The 22608-nt window shown below is 40.3% G+C and overlaps 1 protein-coding gene across 4 annotated transcripts in view; it reads left to right on the top strand.

Moving 5' to 3' along the window:
* NPNT (nephronectin) overlaps nt 1–22608 on the top strand; it is a 76027-nt gene continuing 53419 nt past the window's right edge. The window contains exons 1-3 of one of the 4 annotated variants that reach the window (XM_065907300.1): nt 1–226; nt 2387–2487; nt 19574–19624. In XM_065907300.1, coding sequence (XP_065763372.1) covers nt 156–226; nt 2387–2487; nt 19574–19624 — 223 coding nt within the window. In that variant the 5' untranslated portion in view covers nt 1–155. The remainder of the gene's footprint in view (nt 227–2386; nt 2488–19573; nt 19625–22608) is intronic. The other 3 variants (XM_065907298.1, XM_065907301.1, XM_065907299.1) reach the window with 3 other exon arrangements.

The following is a 22608-nucleotide window of genomic DNA, read 5'->3' as shown; positions in this document are numbered from 1 at the left end:
GCAGACCTGCTCCGGCTGCGCGCCGCGCGGCTCTCCTCCGAGAGGGGCAGCAGTAGCCTCGGCGGCCGCAGCTCCTCCGGGGAACCGAGCACGCCTCTCCTGCGCCCCCAGGACCCGCCACCTGCTCCCCGCTTGCAGCTGAGCCGCCGACCGAGATGGATTTCCTCCTGGCGCTGGTGCTCGGGTCCTCGCTCTACCTGCAGGCGGCCGCGGAGTTCGACGGGAGGTAAGTCGGCCCCGGGGGACCCTCTCCTGCTCTATCCAGCGCTAATTTCACACCTGCCTGGGGTCCCGTGTCTCAGCTCTCGGGCCAGAAGCGGGGCCACCGCACGGCCTCGGCGGGAGGAGAGCCGTCGAGCTGCCGTCTCCACCAGTGGCTGCCCAAGGCCTAGAGGGCGCGCCCCCTGCGCGTCCGGGAACCCGGGAGAGGCTGCGCTGCGGGGCGGGCCGCCGAGCCCGACTCGGGGCTGCGGGAGAAGGGAGCTGGAGCCCGGCATCTGGGCTCAGGGCGCGGGTAAGCTGCCCCACAGGCGGTGACGTGCGGGACATCCCCGGGCTGGGAAATTCTTGCTTTAGGCAGCTCTGCAGTGGGGAAACTTCCAGGAGGTCCGGGCCACATCCCGGCTGGGGGCTGTCACGGTGAGTCACACAAAGGGTAGGGAGAGGAAGCCTCTGTGCTTCCAGGGGGAGACTTGGTTTCTTTGGTGGGAGGAAGGACTCAAAATAAGGACCGAGGGGCCGGGGGGAGGACGCTGCGCGCGCGTGTGTGGGTGCCTGTGCGCACACACAGCTCCCGAGACCTCGGGCGAGCCTGACTGCTGCGTGCTCTGACAGGTCCCAACAACCCCAGGCTCTGCTCGGCTCCCGTCACTCAGCCGCTCCTCCTCCCGCAGCGCGAGGAGCCCTCGCCCCGGCTGCCAGATCGGCTCCCGAGAGTGTGTGCATGCATGTGTGAGTGTGTGTGTGTGTCGGGAGGGCGTGCTTCGTTACTCCACCTCGGTGCAATAACAGACCAGACTCGCCCCGAGCGCCCATCGCTGCTGCTGAAGCAGAAAACAGGCAGCAGCAGCCAGGAGAGATTTTTAACTTGGGTCCCCCCGCCACCCGGTCAGCCTCATGCAGTGACCCTCGCCCGCGCCCCCGCGCAGCCCGAGAGACTGCCGCACCTGTTTCACCTGCAGTCTCGGAACGAATCAATCCCACGATTGATTGGCTTTCTTGTGCCTGGAAGGAACGGAGGGGAGCCAGTGGAGCGCTGAAGAGAAAAAGCGCAGCCGCTTGTTTATCACCTGGTCGCAGGAAATGGAAAGTTCGGGGTTATTTGTCCTTTGGGCTCGGGGGCAGAAGCGGGAGATGAAGGCAGGGGGGATGAAAAATCAGTTAAGTTTAAAAAAAAAAAAAGTGGGTAGCGGCCAGAGGCTGTTTTATTTTATTAAAGCAATGATTTCCCCGCCTTCGGGTATCCTGTGCGTTTTTTGCACACATATTTGCAGCAAGAAATAATCACATGGTTATGCATAGATTTTCATGTAGTCTTAAAAATATCTAAAAGAGACGATTAAAATATTGATCCTCTGGGGTGGGGGGAGGCGGGGAGAGTCGTCGAGGTAGGTGTGAATCTAAACAAGGAACCGATGTACCAAGTTAGGTGTCAAAGTGGAATCTGGTTGGTAAATCGCATCCTGAAACCTAGTGTTTGCTTTAGCCCTTATTGATGTTAGAGAGGACGGTAACACGAATTGTTGATGCAGGAAAGTTTCAAACTACAAGGACACTTCAGATGTTAGCTACACTTTAAACTCTCCTTGGTTTCATTTAGTCTTCTTTCTCAAGTACATTTTTTTTTTTCTGAAAGCTTTTTTTTTGCAGAAGAGTCATATCTCAAAAAGAGCTATGTTCCATTTGATTTTGAGAAACCTCCCCTCTTTCTGCCCCTTCCCACAAGTACCCCCTTATACAAGGCAGAACTTTTTTTTTCTGCTTTGACATGTCTGATTTAATACTTTTCAGTTTACCATGAATCAGCCAAAACTGGCTTTCCCCTCAGTAACAGGTGTCGGCCTTTGAGGAATCTGTTTTATTTCAGACTGTGAGTGGCAGCCTTGAGAATTCTTGGTTTTAGCTGGTGCTATTTCCCTGTAAGAAAGGATCTTCCCCTCCTTTTCCCCCTCAATTCCTGCGCTCTTGTATGTGTGTCTGTCTGATGTTTGAAATTAGATCATAGCAGAACCATTTCCCTGAAGGTGTTCTGTTGTTTCATTTCTTAAGGCATGAAAGGGTTCGTAGAAAGCTGTTGGGTGTGATTAAAAAGTGTTTCTAAAGTAATCAGGAGGAAATTATTTTTAATTTCCGGAGTGTATTTCATTTGAATCTCTCTGTTTGGTAGGTGGCCCAGGCAAATAGTGTCGTCCATTGGCCTGTGTCGTTACGGTGGAAGGATTGACTGCTGCTGGGGCTGGATCCGCCGCTCCTGGGGACAGTGTCAGCGTGAGTATCAGCCCGGGGCCTCTGGCGTCTGGGGGGCGGGCTGTCCACTGTCGGCCTGGCTTCACTCTGCACATCGGAGGGCTCATCACTGAGCAAGGCTTCCTGGTGTGGTTCTGACGTGGGAGTTGCCCCGACCTCTTGTTCTGCCCCTTTCCAACCAGAACCCCCTACTAAAGTAAGGTACCAGTTTTGTTATTCACAGAGGTACCTAGGACGCTCATTTTAGCATCTGTCCTCAGTACCTTGTTTTCCCATCAGGCTTACTCTTTGCTGTGAGCTGTGAGATGGGGGTAAGATAGTGAGTCTAGACTGTATTTACACTAAATAAACTCTGAACCTTACAGCACTTATAAATTCCTTGCTATAGCTGTTGTATAAAGTGGCCTATTTGTAAATTTTTTTTTGAAGTGAGATTGTATTGACTGGATTCTAAATGGACCACCCAGTATAATCAAATAACACTTTAAAAAAAATTGTTTTGTTCTATGAGTAGTCAACAGCATGTACTAAGTGCCAAATCAGAACACTGATTTTTTTTACTTTTTCCATAATCACAAATGGATATTTTAATGGTAGAAATCAGAGCCATATCCCAGAAGTCTGAGAAATTCATTCCCACCTTTTTATCTACATCTTAAAATTTTATCTTTCCCAGTTGCCCTAACAAAAAAAATTCACAAAACAGTCAAGTAAATTTCTGGGAATCTTTGGCTCCCTAGGTTGGTATGTCTGATTAGATGGTGGAACTGAGTTGATTTTGATGTATTCCAGTGTTTTTAACAGTAATAAAAAAAGGGGCTTAGAGAAATAGGGAAGAGTAGTTAAAAAGGCTGGAGCTGGAAGGGGAGGAGCCTGCCTTGAAGGAGTGTTGGCGAGATGAGGAATCAGGTAAATTTCAGTTTGGAAAGCTAGGCGTTCCCTTAGTTATTTCAGTCTTTGCGGATGTCTGCCCCTAACTTTGTGACAGAGGGAGAGTAACAGCCCTGGGTTGACGTCTCTGGTTAGGGAGGAAAAGGTAAAGGAGACTCATGGTTGCTTGCTCCTTGCAAGCACTGGGCCAGACTTGCTGCCAGCTGGGTCACTGCTGCTTTAATTAAAGGCAGATGGTGGTAACTCCAGTTTTTGGTAAACAAAAGAGCAAGGTAAAGCTTCTGTGCCCCTACTGGTTAGTCTATTTCATGTTGTTTTTAAGGGAAGATGGCCAGAGAGAAGAATGGTACCTGATGGGCTGTAGTCTATGGTGCCACTTATGCCCCTGGGACAGAGGTGTTTGCACAGCTGGAGGCCACAGGTGTGGAATTTGAAGAGCAGTCAGGTGTTGATAAAGGTGAAGAGAGGATTCTTCTCTTGACCCAATATACACACCTCGCCTGAATAGAAGATAAGTAGCTTCTTGGCAGGAAGGAAGGTCCTCTCCACCTCCTTCACTGCCTAGTTTTCTGAACACCCCCAAGGCGGGTGTTGCAGCACTGTGGGGTGTGCACAGACCTCCAGCCCCACCCGGGACGAGGCTGCCTGCCTGATCACCCTGGAGGGCACCTCCCGTGAAGGCAGCGTGCCAGGGCAGTCGGTAGAGGCCAGCGGAGGAGGAGATCTGTACTCTGCCAGTTGTGCTAAAAGAATTTTGAGTAGAAAACTCTCTTAGAGGATCATCAACTGTGGAATTCCCCCAGAAAGAGCTGTTTTATGTCTCTTTATCTTGGAATTAAATTTTTTCTGATACACATTGCCTTGGCAGTTCTGAATCTGAATGAGTTTGAAGACCTTTGAGGAGTCCAGTGGTGTAACAAAATTTAAACATCCAAGTGATTGCCTAGCATTTCACTTTCTGTGCAGTAGTTTTCCCAGCAGATACGGGACACTCTACTTTTCTGTACCTTCATTTTGTTTCTGAAAGACAGCACAAGCAGTCAAATGTAGTAGTTGATAGTATTTGTCTTTTCCTTCTCGCATGGGATCCGAGGAAGCTGTAACATGGCATGAGTTAAGTTATTGAAGTGGTGATAAAAGCTTTAAGGTGATCCTGCACAAATCCTAGTTTATCTTAGATTTGATGAAAGTTTGAGAGGCAGCATAATGGAGAAAATGTGGACTCTGGAGCTAGACTGCCTGGGTTTAAACTTGTTCCACCTCCTGTTAGCTGTGTGACCTCGAAAGATCATTCAGTCCCTCTGCGCTTTGTTTTCCTCGTCTCTAAAGTGGATCTAAAATAGTACAATACCTCCTAGGACCATAACAAAGTTTAAGTAAATTGTCATTTGTAAAGCATGTAAAACTACTCCAGGCATACCCTGTTATGTGTGTCTGGTGAAATTAAAGAAATATAAAGGAATACTGGTGTTGACACAGTGTTATGGGATGGGTCCTTATGTGCCATCAGATTCTTTGTTCTTTATACTGCCTATATATAAAAAAAAATCGTTACGAGATCCTCTTTGTTGCAGTAAAATAAAATGCCTTTGAAAAGGGCCAGATGGCTCTTTACCATTAATATTATAGATGGTAGAGTTTTAAAAATGAGTTCAAAGATGGATGCTTCCTTGCCTGTGTTTTATTTTTACAGAATCTCAGATGGCCCCAGCATCTCTTACCAGTTTCAGAGATCCCTCTGTCTTTGTTTTGCTATAAACAGGCAGAGGAATGTGCTTATTGGGAGGGAAGTCAGCTCAAAGTAGGAGTGAACAGCACCAAAAAGAGGCTTGCCGGGGACAGAAGGAAAACTCCTGATTGGTTTTAAAGAAAGCTTTTGTGAAATTTAAACACTTGTCACTATATTTATTCGAGGAAAATAGACTCGCTATTCTTTAACAGTTACATCTGGTAATGGATTACCTATAAAAATTCCGAACAGCTTCTGGGAAATCTAATGTGAAAAATGTTTTTGCTTTCCTGACCCTTTTGTAATTTCAGAGTCCCTTTCCCATGAGGAGCATTCTCCCTTCCTCAACAAGGTGCCCTGGTTTTCGTTTTTCTGAATGATTCACTTTGAAATTTTCCTTCAAATCAGCGCAGCAAAGCAATAGGGAGCAATTCCCTCCTGCGTGCAGTACCGCCCAATTTATCCCTTAGGAGAGGTGTGAGTTGGGGGAGATCTCACGCTAGAGCACTGACCCTGTGGTGTCTATTTCATTTGGTTAAGCACATGTGAGATGTTTTGACTCAATGTTTATGTGAGTCATAAACTCACAGTTTATGTGAGTATATGTATTTACCCAAAAGATGTTGTGTTTCATTTTCACTTGCTGCCCACCTTTTCGTGGGCGATTCACCTGGCATGGGGCTTGCACTGCTCAGCCTGCAAGTCCAGCCACAAAACCGTGTTCAGCCAGACCTCCCGCCCTTTCCTCTGGGACTGAGAAAGGAGGGACCAGAGATGCTCCCCAACAGACACAGGAGCCATCCTCCTGCATCCTACCCATGCCACCCAACATTTCCACCTGGCTGGAGAAAGCACGCCCTGTTCCAGAAATAGGCAGGTTACGTTTTCACTCTGCTTTCAGAGATCATACCTGTACCTTCCTTCTATCCTTTGATTCTTTGTTTTGTATTCTTGACTCAAACAGATCTCTACATGTTGAGGATTCAAAATTGGAGTTTTTAATTAACTGTCTTGGACTTTACCTTTATTGACTATTGATGTAACTCTGGACTGGAAAAGGGAGCTTTTTTAATATGTTTGCAACACACTGGATAGGTCTGTGTTTACAGAACACAGCATGTTAATAACTCAGAGGATCACAAACTGCTTGTTTCTTGCTCTGTAGTTATTTCTGCCTAACTTCCTTAATTTTCCCATCATGTTAATGGCACTTTTCAATTACTTTAACAACTTCTCTACTCCTAACAAGTGGATATCTCAGTAATAAAGATTTCTCGGTGTTTCTCTGATTTTAAAAAGCCATGTATGCCACGGAAACAGTTCTTAACTAAAAACACTAGGCCATTTGAGACAGCTGAGTGGGGTTCTGACTTTTGAATCTGATTAGCTATTTAACATTTCTCAGCTGCACTTTTCCCAGTTTACAAGTGGATTTCCAAGGTGCCCTGCAGCTCTAAATCCCACCTGAGGACTTCCTTTCTATTGAAAAGTATACAGGATCTAGACATTGCATTTCTGTATGGTGGTTTTTCTGTTTACTGGGAGGTTTGGCTCTCTATGTGGCTGTAACAATAGTGTTTCTGTCGAAAGCACTTTGTGAAGGTGTGAAGAAAAATTCAAAATGCAACTAGTTCTAGGTTTCAACAGAGCTATTCAGGTCTGAGTTCTTTGGCTGTCCTTGAGCAATTTTCCTTAAGACCAGGAAAAATACGGGAATTTTGTTATGTTTTTTTGGAGATTTTGGTGAGAAATAAAACCCACACCTAAAGTTTGATTTTACTTTACTAGTTCTAAATCTCCTTTCCTCCTACCGCCCCCCCCACCCCAAAGTTAGTAAAGGCTACACCTGTACAATTGCCATGTAAAGTGAAAATTCTGGATTCTTAAAAGCGCTTGGTAACAGGTTAGTTCAAGGACTAACTCAAGGACTGAGAAACAGTAATTTATTCTGAAACTGTTTTGGAATTGTACCTCCAATAATTTCATTTGGATAATATGTGTTATGGCTAATGATTGTGGATCACTAGAAAGAATGATGAGCAAATTATTGAATTTATTATTTCTGTATGTCAAATGAAATGGTTATTAGTTGAAACAATTTTGATACAGTAAAATGAAACACTTAAAATTCATATTTTATTCCTCATTCACATCTGGTTTCAGAAATCCAGCCGCATAAAAGGAACATGATTTGTTCATTTTTGCTCCCTATATTAGTCATTGATTTCATGTTCCTAGTCACAAAAATATGTAGATTACACCCTTCTTTGATTATTTGGATATTGAATCCTTTTTAAAAATAGGAGTAAACGAGAAATACTGGAAGTGATTTTGAAGGCCACCTCTAGTGTTCCCACACTGTTCCTAGTAGAGAGTGCCTTTCCATTAGTAGTGAACAGCTGTGGCAGCCTGCACTGGATGTGAATCCTCATTTTATGGATGAAGCAGTTTTACCTATCCACAAAAACTGTATGCATCCCACCAGGAGTGGTTGGAATCTCAAGGCAGGCTGTGCTGCTCAGAGCCGCGTTGAAGATTGCCAGCAGGTCCTGGGCCAGTTTTAATGGAGTTGAGCATGCTTCACTGTCTTATTAATGTTTATCAGCTTCCTCCTCTAATCTTGGGGTGAGAATGCAAAATGTCATGGTTTATTTTTGGAGGTAGGAAGAAATGCTAGGCAGTGGACCATCTTATAATTACTTTCAGCCCTCCGTCTGAACTTCCACATCCTTAGGAAGTAGTCTTCAAGATTAACCATCCACGCACTTTCCATGAAAAGGTTATTTAAGAATGGCATGTACTTTGGGTAACTTCAAGTGGTCCTGGACTGTAGATTCCACACCAAAATCAGAGCTGAAGAAGTTTGACCTTTTCGCACAGGTAGTTTTGGAGGATGAGACTTCTTGCAAGTCAAGGTTCAGAGAAATTACCTTGTTGCTTCATTCTTTCTCCTGATTAGAACTGATCTTTATATCTTACTATTGAAAGCTACTGATTTCCTTGGAGGACTTCCCAGGTAGTGCTAGTGGTAAAGAACCGGCCTGCCAATGCAGGAGATATAAGAGATGGGGGTTCCATCCCCCAGCTGATCCCCTAGAGGAGGGTATGGCAACCCACTCCAGTATTCATGCCTGGAGAATCCCCTGGACAGAGGAGCCTGCAGGCTGCATCTGCAGGGTAGCACAAAGTCAGACCGACTGAAGGGACTTAGCATGCTCCTAAAATCCCCATTTCAGTTAATCTGGGTGGGTCTTATCCTTTGTAGACTGGAAATGTTAGCACTTCTCAGCCTGGGATGTCAGGTCGAGTGAAAGGAAGCACTTTAGTGGCTGGAAGTTCAGCTGCTTCATCTGCCCTCAAATACCTGCCACATGGAGATGCTGCCTGAAAGCGTATGCACAGCTGGTCCCAAGGAGCCGCTTCTGGCCCAGAACCGACACTGTTTCCTCCTCTGAAATTTCTTGATAAGCTTTGAAAAATGTAGGTGTACTCCTCCACCCTCCCCTCCTGTGGCAATTGTAATGGAGGTTTTCAGCTGTAGAGTTCATGTTATATGCATTTTCAATCAATTGAATCAACCACATGCGTTTAAAATGACAATCCAGTGATGCCGAGTGATCCCCTGCAGTTTTCTTCAGCGAATAATGGAAGATATTTACAGGGGAGATGAAAGGGAAGAGGAGGTGAGTTCTTAGCCTTAATTCTTATTACTTCCCACTCCCCTCAACTATAGCGGATACTTTTGTCTCTCTCCCAGCAATTTTCTGCAGGTTTAAAATTTTTTCCCACTAATCTTTTAAAAATAGGTATTTATTTTATAAGAGAAAGTGAGTTCAGATCCTTAAATACCCCTTGTTAGACAATAATATTACCAGGTTTTTGTATAATTTTCAGAAATATTTTACATATTTGTAGGCAAATTCCTATATTCCACCCCCTACCTCTTTGATGCAAATGAAAGCATGCTCTATACACCATTTTACCTTCTTTTTCTTAAAAATGCATTTTGAAAGTCTTTCTTTATCATCAGTACATGAAGCAATTGCTCATTTTTTAATGAATGTGTAGTATTCCACCATATGACTATGTTATAATTTATTAACCAAAGTTCTCCCTGTTCATAAAGTAATAGCATGAAGTAAACCTAGTCGGTACCTTCTTTTTTCATATAATACTACATTTTGGAGGCTAGTCCTTATCAGTTCACATAAGCCTGACTCGTCCTTTTAAATGTGGATGCATCATGTTGTTGTTCAGTTGCTAAGTCGTGTCCAACTCTGCAATCTCATGAACAGCCGTGCTTCAGGCTTCCCTGTCCTTCACTATCTTCTGGAGTTCGCTCAAACTCATGTCCATTGAGTCAGTGATGCTATCTAACCATCTCATCCTCTGCCATCCCCTTTTCCTCCTGCCCTTAATCTTTCCTAGTATCAGGATCTTTCCCAATGAAACGGCTCTTTGCATTAGATGGCCTAAGTATTTGGAGCTTCATCTTCAGCGTCAGTCCTTGCAATGAATATTCACGGTTGATTTTCTTTAGGATTGACTGGTTTGATCTCCTTGCTGTCCAAGGGACTCTCAAGAGTCTTCTCCAACACCACAGTTCAGAAGCATCAGTTCTTCAGCCATTAGCCTTCTTTATGGGCCAACTCTCACATCCATACATGACTACTGGAAAAACAACAGCTTTGACTAGACAGACCTTTGTTGGCAAAGTAATCTCGGCTTTTGGAAACACTATCTAGGTTGGTCATAGCTTTTCTTCCAAGAAGCAAGCATCTTTTAATTTCATGGCTGCAGTCACCATCTACAGTGATTTTGGAGCCCAAGAAAATAAAGTGTCACTGTTTCCACTTTCCCCCATCTATTTGCCATGATGTGATGGAACCAGATGCCATGATCTTAGTTTTTGGAATGTTTAGTTTTAAGCCAACTTTTTCACTCTCTTCTTTCACCCTCATCAAGAGGCTCTTTAGTTCCTCTGCTTTCTGCCATTAGAGTGATATCATTTTCATATCTGAGGTTGTTGATATTTCTCACAGGAATCTTGATTCCAACTTGTGATTCATTCAGCCCAGCATTTTACATGATGTACTCTGCATATAAGTTATATAAGTAGAATGACAATATACAGCCTTGATGTAATCCTTTCCCAATTTGGGGCCAGTCTGTTGTTCCATGTCTGGTTCTTACTGTTGCTTCTGGTCCTGCATGTACGTTTCTCAAGAGACAGGTAAGGTGGTCTGGTATTCCATCTCTTTAAGAATTCCCAAGGTTTGTTGTAATTGACATCCAAGGCTTTAGCATAGTCAATGAAGCAGAGGTAGTTTTTTTTAAAATTCTCTTGCTCTTTCTATGTTCCAGTGAATGTTGGCAATTTGATCGCTGGTTCCTCTGCCTCTTCTAAATTCAGCTTGTATATCTGGAAGTTCTCAGTTCTCATACTGTTGAAGCCTAGCTTGAAGGATTTTGAGCATGACCTTGTTGGCATGTGAAATGAGCACAGTTGTACATTCTTTGGCATTGCTTTTCTTTGGGACTGGAAGGAAAATTGACCCTTTCCAGTCCTGTGGCCACTGGGTGAGTTTTCCAAATTTGACGTATTGAGTGCAGCATTTTAACGGCATCACCTTTTAGGATTTGAAATAGCTCAGCTGGAATTCTATCACCTCCACTAGCTTTGTTCATAGTGGTGCTTCCTAAGGCCCACTTGACTTCACATTCCAGGATTTCTGGCTCTAGGTGAGTGATCACACCATCGTGGTTATCTGGGTCATGAAGATCTTTTTTGTATAGTTCTTCTGTGTATTCTTGCCACCTCTTCTTAATGCCTTCTTCTGTTAGGTCCATACCATTTCTGTCCTTTATTGAGCCCATCTTTGCATGAAATGTTCCCTTGGTATCTCTAATTTTCTTGAAGAGATCTCTAGTCTTTCCCATTCTATTGTTTTCCTCTATTTCTTTGTATTGTTCACTTAAGAAGGCTTTCTTATCTCTCTTTGCTATTCCCTGGAACTCTGCATTCAGTTGGGGATATCTTTTCCTTTCTCCTTTGCCTTTTGCTTCTCTTCTCGGCTATTTGTAAGGCCTCTATAGACTTTGCCTTCTTGCATTGCTTTTTCTTGGGGATAGTTTTGGTCACCACCTCCTGTACAATATTACAAACCTCTGTCCGTAGTTCTTCAGACACTCTATCAGATCTAATCCCTTGAATCTATTTGTCACTTCCACTGTATAATCATAAGGGATTTGATTTAGATCATACCTGAATGGTCTAATGGTTTTCCCTACTTTCTTGAATTTAAGCCTGAATTTTGCAATAAGGAACTGATGATCTGAGCCACAGTCAGCTCCAGATCTTGTTTTTTGCTGACTGTATAGAGCTTCTCCATCTTTGGCTGCAAAGAATATAATCAGTCTGATTTCAGTATTAACCATCTGGTGGTGTACATGTTTAGAGTCATCTCTTGTGTTATTGGAGGAGGGTTTTCCCATGACCAGTGAATTCTCTTAGCAAAACTCTGTTAGCCTTTGCCCTACTTCATTTTGTACTCCAAGGGCAAACTTGCCTTTTATTCTAGGTATCTCTTGACTTCTCACTTTGACATTCCAGTCCCCTCTGATGAAAAGGACATCTTTTTTTTTGGTGTTAGTTTTAGAAGGTCTTATAGGTTTTCATAGAACTGATCAGCTTCTTTGAAAGAAGAAGGCATAGACTTCTTCTGTGAAGAAGAAGTGGGTGGTAGGGGCATAGACTTGAATTACTGTGATGTTGAATGGTTTGCCTTGGAAACAAACCAAGATCATTCTGTTGTTTTCCATTTTGTTGACTATGAGGGCTACTCCATTTCTTCTAAGGGATTTTTGCCCACAGTAGTAGGTATAATGGTCATCTAATTTAAATTCCTCCATTCCACTGGAGAAAGGAATGGAAAACCGCTTCAGTATTCTTGTCTTGAGAACCCCATGAACAGTATGGAAAGGCATATGACACCGGAAGATGAGCCCCTCAGGTTGGTAAGTGTCCAGTATGCTACTGAGGAAGAGTGGAGAAATAGCTCCAGAAAGAATGAAGAGTCTGGGCTAAAGCAGAAATGCTGCTCAGCTGTGGATATGCTTGGTGGTGAAAGTAAAGTTCGATGCTCTAAAGAACAATATTGTATAGGGACCTGGAATTTTAGGTCCATGAATCAAGATAAATTGGATGTGGATGTACCATAATTAATTTTAAATTAATTAATTTAAAAATCCCCTATTTATGTATATTTAGGTGGTTTTCAGTACTTTGCTTTTACAAAATAAGCCATAGTGAATATTCATCATCACTGTTGTATACATACAGATGTGGGAGAATTGGAGAGTCATTCTGTTTTTATATAAGTACAGTTACTAAATAGCTCTCATTTTATTTTTATAAAATTTCTTGTATAAAACATGTAACTTAAAGGGGATTAAGTCATGGATAATATTACTGAGCATAAACCTTCCATTCAGTCACTTTCTATTTTTGGCTCCTTAGAAGATACCTTAAAAGACAAGTAGAATGGATTTATTTCTATGGTTTTATGTCCTACCTTGTTTGGAAAAGGATGTGGTTCCCAGGAATGAATGCCTTAAAATAGGAAAATAGAATTAACAAAGTCTAGAGGAAGTAAAAAGGATAGAACAAAATGTAAGATGGAAGGAGAGTTAATAAATGCAGATATGTAAGCCATAGGAGTCAAATTCTGTTGTATAATTTGGCTCTTAGCTTCTCCTAGCCAAAGAGAAAAGGGAATTTTCATTGCTCATATAATTCTTCTTGTTTGTTAGGGAAGAAGCAAGCCAGTTATTTGGGGGAAATTATGGCTTTTACCACATACAGTTCTGAAAGACTTTCATGTGGTATTTAGAGAAGAGGGGTGAATGATGGAGTGGAAGGGGCTACAGCAACATTTTTACCATGAACTAGTGGTGGTTTTGTAAAGCTGTTCCAAAAAAGAACGCCAACCTAAGATGAGGCCTTTACTCTAGAAGTGCAGTTCGTAGAAAACTCTGCTATATGCAGCTTAAGAAACATTATACACACTGAGCTTTCTATTTTTTTCTTTCTTTCTTTTTAAATAAAACAAAGATGAATATTTTTAATGATAAAAGGTACAATTCATGAAGAAGATAGACATCAGAAACCATTAGACACCTAATAACAAAAAAACAAAAGATACATAAAGCAGAAGTCAGAAGAAATACAGGGGAAAAGAAAAAATATATGATCATAGTAAGACATATTAACATTTCTCTGAATATTTTGTCAAGTACAGAAAAAATAGGAATAGGAGCATCTTGAATGATGTCATTAATAATTTAAACATAATAGATTTCTATTTATATTAATTTATATTAATCTTATATCCTACACAAATATATTTAAAATTTTGTTTCTCATATGTTGTTATTAGATGTCCACAGGACATTTAGAAAAACTGGCAAAAAGATAAACACTACTAAATTTTTAAAAGTAGAATTCTTTTCTTTTTTTGTGTGTGTGTTTGACTTAGCATGAATAGAACACTAGATTTCTAATTTAAAAAATAAATATGCAACAAGCAACAAAGTTTAACTGTATAGCACAGGGAACTATAGTCAATACCTTGTAACAACCTATAATGGAAAATAATTTTAAAAATAATATATACATGGTATAATTTGAATCACACGCTGAGCTTTCTGATGGCTCAGCTTGATTCATCCCAGAATATCTGGCAGCAGTGGGTGAACTATATGGGATTTTGGATGGACAATTCCACATTAGACCAGACAGTGTCAAGTTAGGATCTCTAATAATGTCGAGTTTTATGTAATATTAATTAAAAGCTAGTCCATATATCTTTTCTTTTTTAGCTCATGTATTTTAAAGATTAGTTAGCAGTTGATGGAGTTGGTACCTAGAGGCACTGGGAATAGAATACAGATAGATATCTCCTAGGATCCAGTATAAAGAGGCTCTGCAAAGAAATCAGTGGGAGAATTTTTTTGTATCAATTTTTTTTATATGAGTTATTATTTTTGTATTCATTAAACATCAGTGTGAAAGTCATTACCATCTTGCATGTACTTTCTCGTTTTCGTGCAAATTATGACTTGGGATAAGTGGTGAGGCACGAACATTGCTTCCAGGCATCATTTATCTTAACTTACGCTGTAACATGGAATAAGGGCCAGTGAGCCCAGAAACAACGAAATCTTTGACTAGTGCTCATTTCCCCAAAGCTCCTGATTGTTATGCATGTGCAGAGGAGCCAAAATGACTCTTAGTTTTTATTCTAGTTCACCTGGATCTCATGGAAGGCTGCTTTAAATAAGCTACTTAGACCTGAGTAGACTCAAAGCAGAGTCTCAGGTCACCATCCAGACACAAACTTACCTTCACTGGGGCCTGAGGAAAGCCTGCCTGGGCTTCCCAGGTGGGGCTGTTGGTAAAGAACCTGCCTGCCAGCGCAGGAGACATGAGACGCAGGTTTGATCCATGTGTCAAGAAGATCCCCTGGTGGAGGAAATGGCAACCCACCTCAGTATTCTTGCCTGGGAAATCCCACGGACAGAGGAGCCTGGCGGGCTACAGTCCATGGGGTCACAAAGAGTCAGACACAACCGAAGTGACTTAGCACACACACATGAGGAAAGGCTAGTTCTCAGGGACTCCTGAAGCTCCCGTGGCAATGGAACCTGAAACTCTGGGTACACATATGCCCAGGAGAATCACTCTGTATCTGTCTCTCTCTCAAAAAAGAAGAGGACTCACCATGTATCTTGAGAGGGCGCCCATCCAGTAAGTCCCCCATCTCTTTAGGAAAAAAAACACAGAAAGGGGTTTTGAATGCCTTTCCTCAAGGATTAGCATCAACGGAGAATCTAACCTGTCCAAAAATTGCCGCCCTGTATCAACCTGGAGGGGAGCCAAGGAGTTTGCATTGCCAGGGCCAAGATCTTACCCTTCTTTGTGGGGATAAATAAGTGATCAGTTCTCAGAGAACGCAGCAAAGATAATTTGGCTTGAAAAAATTAAAAAGTGGTATCAATCACTGCCCATAGCACATAGGCTTAATGTGATTGACCGTGCATCCCTGGAAATTGGCCAGAGCAAACTGGTTGCAAAATATGTATCTAGTTACTTAAAACCTGGTGTGTTGCAAAGTGCAGAGTTCAGTTAAATAATATCAAATATAAAGAAACTTATACTTGTGCATTTTAAATTATATTGAGTGCATTTTAATGCACTAAAGCTTCATTTAAAATTTTCCAGTTTTACCCCTTAAATTACTGCTAGTACCTAATTCAGATAATTATGGTCATAATATAATTACTAATAAAATTCCTAATAAAGCCAGCATAAAGGAATACATTATAGCCTAGATGTGATGAAGTATTATTATATAGTAAAATAATGGCAGATACCCATGTGTTGTTACATATTCTTTTAGAGATATTCTCAAGAATTTTAGTGTTACCTTAGCCTATGAAACACAAGTCAACTTGTTATTCTTATCTGATTGAAGCAGAGAGAGATATGAATAATCAAGTTGGCTTCTTAGCTTTATCGTAGTTAATTTTGTAGAAGAAATAGTTTTCTTTTTAATTATATTTAATTAGAAACCCTCATGTTTTTGCCATATTTAACCAAAGACTGGAGACAGTCTTCGTAGTTACTAGATGCCAGGGAAATCCAAGACTGAAGATTTGCTGTAGATGATTTGAATGAGGGTCGTCTAGAATCAAATAAAATTTAAAACTGAACATTTAATTTGGTCAGTATGTCTTTAACTGTCCTGTAGATTAATGATATAAATTCTCCAAATCTGACATTGTTTTCCTATTATAACATTAAATCACCAGGTTAAGGTTGTCTTTTGTAAATATTATTGACTTATTCTCAACTTTTAGGAACTGTGTCATCACAGTTGTTAAAATTTGCACTAATATACACAAATGAAGAAACTAATATTTTTGGATTTATGCTTAACTTTGCCAAAAACAATGCTGTTTTACAAAACTTTAGCCTTGTTTTCATAGATCAGAGTTTTCAAACTCAGTTTCTGTGAAAAGTCCTTAAATGGTCAGAGGTGTGTATTTAGCACAGAAACTAACTCCTTGGATCGACTTTCTGAATATTAGCTTCTTGCCACCCAAAATATTTTTCTAAAGCCTTTGTGACCTTTTCTTTCACTGTTAAGGTTTTGTAGGTACTTCAAATCTACTGTCCAAGTGCTTTCATGCCAACAAATAGCAAGTAATAGAAAAACACAAATTGCAGCTTATATGTAAACATATTTTTTTTTTAATGTACATGGGTTAGGGTACATGATTTTATACAATTTACTATGGTGATAGTTTCTACTAGATAAATTGTCCTAAGTTCATCTGATTACATAAATATTTCATGGTGTTTCATATTGATAATATTGGTTTCAAGTTCGTCCCTTAGATTGTTTTTAAATCACTGATGAATTAAAAAGCTTATTACATCTTTGTGTATGGTCTGGACACGTCGGAGCAACTTCACTTTCACTTTTCACTTTCATGCGTTGGAGAAGGAAATGGCAACCCACTCCAGTGTTCTGCATGGAGAATCCCAGGGACGGGGGAGCCTGGTGGGCTGCCGTCTATGGGGTCGCACAGAGTCGGACACGACTGAAGAGACGCAGCAGCAGCAGCGATGTATGGTCCAAAATTAAGATATCCCCCTGTATAGCTTATTTCCTAATTAAGGCAAAATTGTGTTTTTTTCTTTTTTTTTCCAGATAATATTTTTTTCCATGTTTTTTTCTTAAGCAATTAAAATGGGGGAGAAAATGCAAAATTATGAAAAGATAATTTGTAGATTTGCTCAACGTTCTGTTCTCTAATCTTGTGTTGAGGTTTGCTGAATTTTATAACTTAAATACTTACAAAGTAGTGGGAAAATTCCAGGTTGTTACTCAAAATTCTATTCATGGGATCTGTTGTCTTGGATGTTGCTTTAATAAACTAGCAGAGTTGGAGAGCTGTCTATAAATAGTGTTTCCTGGGCTAATATTAACTTTTTTGACAATGAGAAATACATGAAATTTTGAGTTGGGACATGGAGAATGTCTTAAGAGTTACTACTTTTTCCAGTTGGAGATTAGGGTTGGAAGACAGAGGTGCAGATTCTGGGAGGACCAGTCCCTTTCATCTGGGAGCCTGGATTTATCGCTTTGAAGGAAGTGTGTGTATCATGCTTCAGAGGCTGTGTGATGATACACCATAATATAGGGATCCCTTTGGATAACACAGAGGCTCAATTCCTTTGGGTTTCTTATCCCTTATTTTCCCTAACTCTGTCCAGGGCCCAGAATGGACTCCAAATCTGTGACCTGTGTTTAGCAGGCAAGAAAAGACATCCCCAAATTGTTTAGCTTCTCTGGTTTATGTTAGTTACAATTTTATAAAGTCATCAGAGTGCTTATGATGTTTAAGGATGCCTAATAATCACGGAGACCTGTCTGTAAAGTCAGAGTGTCACTGGGAACCCTCGGGTGAACTGAAGCAGTGGTCTGGGGCAAGTCTCAGGAGAGACTTCTGCAGTTGAGAGTTCTCACTGTGTGGCTTGGAGCTGGCAGGATTGCATGTATTAAACACCATGGCTTTTTATAGTGGCTGTTGGAAAACTGATTATCAGGAGAAAATGGACAGGCGTTTCTATATTATGTGCTACTAATGAATCCTATTTTAGTGCTTTTCACCGTAGGGTTTATACCACACAAAAAAATACATGTAGGGCATTTATTTTGGGCAGCTTTCACAAAAATTGTGGTGATGGTTGCCTATGAAAATTTCCTTACACATCATTAGAGAATAGATTCCAGAAACTTCCTGGAAATAATTAGTCCAAGTATAACATTGCTTTGATTTAAAATGCAGTTTTGTATAGTTTTAAAATGTAAATTTTAGAATATGGGACCTTGGCTAAAATTTCATTCTGGAAGTCTTATTTAATGGATGTAGATACCAATACCATAAAACTTGCTAAATCTTATGTGTGTCAACACTGATTTAAGTGAAGTAGGTGAAATGTGGCCCAACTAAGATATTATGAGACAAAAATAAACTATACAGAACTGTATGGCTGCTTGGTACTAACATAACTAGTTAGAAAATAATGATGTTTGCTATTCTTTATTAGCTTGTTTCACCTTTTAAAAAAAATCATTTAATATTTTTTCTTGATAGATTATTCAAAATTGATATTTAAAGAGTATTAAAGAAACAGTATCCTTTTATATTTTTCCTTCTCATACATAACCATAGTCATAGTTTTCCTTAATGTGTGATCCAGAATATAATTTGCAATTTATGCTTTGATTTATTTTCTGCTTTTTGCTTAGATTGTGCCTGGTATATTTCATTATTTTAAGAAATGTTTCAACATCAGGAGTTCTTTTAAAGTTAGCAACAACAACGAAAACAACATGCTAACTTGTAAACCCAACAGACATGAAAATAATACTCTAAAAAAGCAAATGTTATGTGTGCCTTTAAAAGTACAAAGCAATCATTCTGGATCGATAAGCTACTACTTTGAGTCAAATTGGACTTACAGTTTTTTTCTTCTGATACTACCCCAAAGAAGGCTCTGTTCACCTTGCTTTAAATTATACAAACAAATAACACAAATAGACAGTTAAAGTGAATATTTTGTGCTTTAAAGAAGACTAATATTTTATGCTAAGAAGGCATTGATCCAAAAGAGAAGTAATAAACTCATCTCTTCCCTTACCTCTAGGATTTCTAGGCTGGTTGAACCCTGACCATTACTAGTAGTGTTTCAGATTTCTTCCATTTACTTTCATTATACTGGGTTATTTGTATCTTCAAGTGAAATGGCTGAGCTTTCCCACTAATTCCCGTTGCTATTGACAACCAAAGCAGCCATGCAAGAAGAAAATGCTGTGGAAGGACAAGAAAAAATCTTAATATTTCCTCCCCAAAGTTGGAGAGAAAGGGGAAACACAGTATGTAAGAAACAGGTAAGTAAAAAATATATCAATTTAAAAAACTACCAGCCTTGGTTACTAATTGATCAAAAGTTTTAATTTTTTTTTCAGATATTTTGTCCAATACTCATTTAAATAAAAGGATACTGTCTCTTGGAACCAAAAATTTATATTCTGAAGATTAAAAATTGGGTTGAAAGCTACAATGTCACTAGAGGTCTGAAATATTTTAATTTAGAATTTGACCTATGAAAGAATAGCACAACTTCAAATATTGGTTAATATTTTTGTTACAGAATGTTTTTTAATGACAAAATGGTGACTAAAATATTACTATTTTAAACATGTCCTAGATTTTTTTTTTTTGTTTCAGAAAAGCACTGAAAGTTGCAAATGTGTAAGTCTCCGGGAATGTAACAAGTTGATAAATACCCAAGTCCAGCCTCCTTACAGAGAAAAGATCTGGAATTTCTTTTTTTGGACATTTGTTTTGCAGCTTTCTACGTCTTAAGGCAGAGAATAGCCAGGATAAGGTGCCCGCTCAAAGGTTAGATGAACATCTTTTTTGAAATAATTTCGGCTAATCTATGTCTTGAAAGGCATACTTCTCAATAATAACTTTATAAAGTTATTAATAAAACTTAACACTAGTTGTGTTCTTGAGTTGCTTTTTGGGGGGAAGCTGTATTCCTTAGAGATGTGTTTATTCTGTTCATAATTTTGTTTTCAGTTCTTACATTAAACTTTTCCATTTCAGTTTATAATTCCTTTCTTCTGTTTTATGAATCTAATAAATTGACCTCCATTCTAACCTAAAGGACAGTTTATATTTTTAATACTTAAAGAAGCAAAAAAAAAAAATCCACCAAATGAAATTACTAACACCATCCTATCATTAACCTGAGAGAATTGTGTCTCGTATTCATTAATTCTCCATGGAAAAATCAGGTAAGAAATATTTTTATTGTGTAACATATGTAAGATGTTGTACTAGCACCTAGAAGTGTTCATGCTATGATTCTGGTGCATAAGAAGTTTCTTGTTTTAAATATTTTTGGAAGTGAACAATGTCACCTGACAAATCATCCTTATGATACTTAACTGGAAATTTTTGGTGAAATATGTGTTATTCTGTTTTATGGATTTGGTACCAAGAAGACAATTTTTATATTTTTACATGTCAGAGAAAGTGTCTCTAAGGGGAGATTTTAATGAAACCATTTGGGAACAAGGTTGATAGTTCTAGAAATAAATTTTAAGACTTTTTTCTGTTCAGAGAGACTTAAAAATCAAAGCATGTGTATCTTATATTTACTGTCAGCTATAGGATTAACTAGCAGAGCTATGACTGAAGGTAAGGAGTCAGTGCCAAAGAATATAATTTGGGTTTTGTCCTCAACACATGTGGGTTCAGGACTCTTTCCTGTGACTCACAAACTATGACATACTAGATGTTTTATTTAAGTTTTCTGAACCATGGTTTCCTAATCTTTAGACCTACTGGCAGGATTGTTGCTGGCCGTAAGGAGAATGCCTCCTCCTCATGCAAAACAGTTCTTGACAAGTGTTGAAACTTTGAAATGGTGTTTTACTAGGGTCCGTGATAACATCCATGGTATATAGCATGCTTTAAATTACACTTTGTTTACCATGCCCATCATTTGGAAATAATCCCTTGAAAGTAGTAGAAAATTTCTCAAATTATTCATGTCTAAAGTAAAAATTGTCATTGGATAACTGCCTGTGCTTCTGAACCATTCCTTTTCCACTTCTTTAATAACATCCATTTGCAAACGTCAGAATGAGGTATGGTTTTGGTTCCCTAGCCCAGGGAAAAGGAACCGGAAGAACTGAGAATGGAATTGTAGAATTACATGTCAAGTTGCTTAGATATTTATTTGACACACATTTGAGAGCTTACTAAAGGGTAGGAGCTAAGTTAGGGGCTGGGAGAGAGACATTTAGTAAAAGTTTAATCCAAGTTTAGTAAAACATGGACTCTTGCTTGGGAGGAGCTTATTGGATAAGATGGTTGTTTCTTATTCCTTCCAGGATTCTAAAGTAGGCAAGAGTTAGGGATTAAAGAGCTGAGGCTATTTAGAGGAAGAACTACTTCTGCTGGAGTGGATCAAGGAAGATTTCACAGACTCAGTGGGCTTCAGTTGATTCATTCATTCAGTAGCTACATACTGAGGGCTATTCCCTGTCTCATCCTGGGCCAGCCACTGCAGACATCAGTAAGATGAAGCTACAGGCATTGATGTCATTTCCTGTCCGTGTTGAAGGCCCACAGATGAAGACGATATTGGATGAGAGGTGTTTTGATGCAGGTGTGCTCTGAGATAGGCACTGTGAAAGCCCATCGCAGTGGACAGTGTCTCAGCCAAGAGTGATGGACTGGTGGTCCAGCTGTATCCTGAGGGTTAAGTCAAGTGAAGGACACCCGGGCCAGACCAAAAAATACACTGAAGCTTCAGAAACCAGAGTGAGGGTCACATCCCAGGAAATGTAAGAACCTTCATCTGGGCATTGGGGTGTGTGTTTGAAGGGTATGTGATGACAGGTGCTATGGGAGAGGGAGAAATGAGCTGACTTGTGGAAGGACTTTGATGGCATCTTAGAGTAGTGTTTATCCCAGAGTTGTAGAGGAACATTGTGTAGATTTTAAGCAGTGGAATTACCTAATCAGATTTGTATTTCAGAAGTTGTAAGCTGGTTCTAATGGGTCAGTATTCTTGCCTGAAAAATCCCATGGAGAGGAGGAGCCTGATGGGCTGCAGTCCATGGGGTCGCAAAGAGTCAGACATGACTGAGCACACACATACAGTGGGTCAGATCTAGCATGCAGGTGAATTTAGTTTTGCTCACAGAGAGTTTGAACATTTTTTAAAATAGTTGCCAGTGTTTCCGAGGAAAAATGGAGATCAGGCTTTGTTGATAAATCAGTTGCTCATCTTGCTACAAGGAATTGGTGGGCTGGAGTTGCTTAGTGCTGGCCTGTTTGGACGAAGCATGCACTCCATTTTACCATGGGACTCACTGCTTCAGGACAGATGCCCAAGATCTGTAGGCATTTGGGTTCTGGGGCCACTTTCTGAACATTTTTGCTGGTTGGCAATTAAGAGAGAGCCTTCTGAGGCTCAGGGCTAGAGGCTGTTACAGTAAACCTGGCAAGAAATTTTTATCTTGAGTGACTCTGGTGGGAACAGAGAAAAATAGGGATTGACGGATAATAGAAAGAAAGGATGGAGAGGTGTGTATTAGGACAGGGGTGGGGAGTTCAGGCTTCCTGGTCAGACCCGGCAATTACCAGACCTGTGATTTTGAGAAACTTACCTGACCTTTCTGGGCAATAGCTTCTTTTTGGTAAAATATAGATTAAGAACTCAACCTTATTGGGTTTTTTATGAAGATCAAATGAAAAAATGTGAAGCACGTAGTTCAGTAATTATTATTTCACATTCAGTAAAATGATAGCAGATGGTGTGAGGATGGTGTGAGGAAGATGGAATCAAGGATGACGCTCGGGTT

The sequence above is a fragment of the Muntiacus reevesi genome, chromosome 16 (genome assembly GCF_963930625.1).
Source record: "Muntiacus reevesi chromosome 16, mMunRee1.1, whole genome shotgun sequence".
Taxonomy (NCBI): domain Eukaryota; kingdom Metazoa; phylum Chordata; class Mammalia; order Artiodactyla; family Cervidae; genus Muntiacus; species Muntiacus reevesi.
This window is presented reverse-complemented; position numbering and strand designations above follow the sequence as displayed.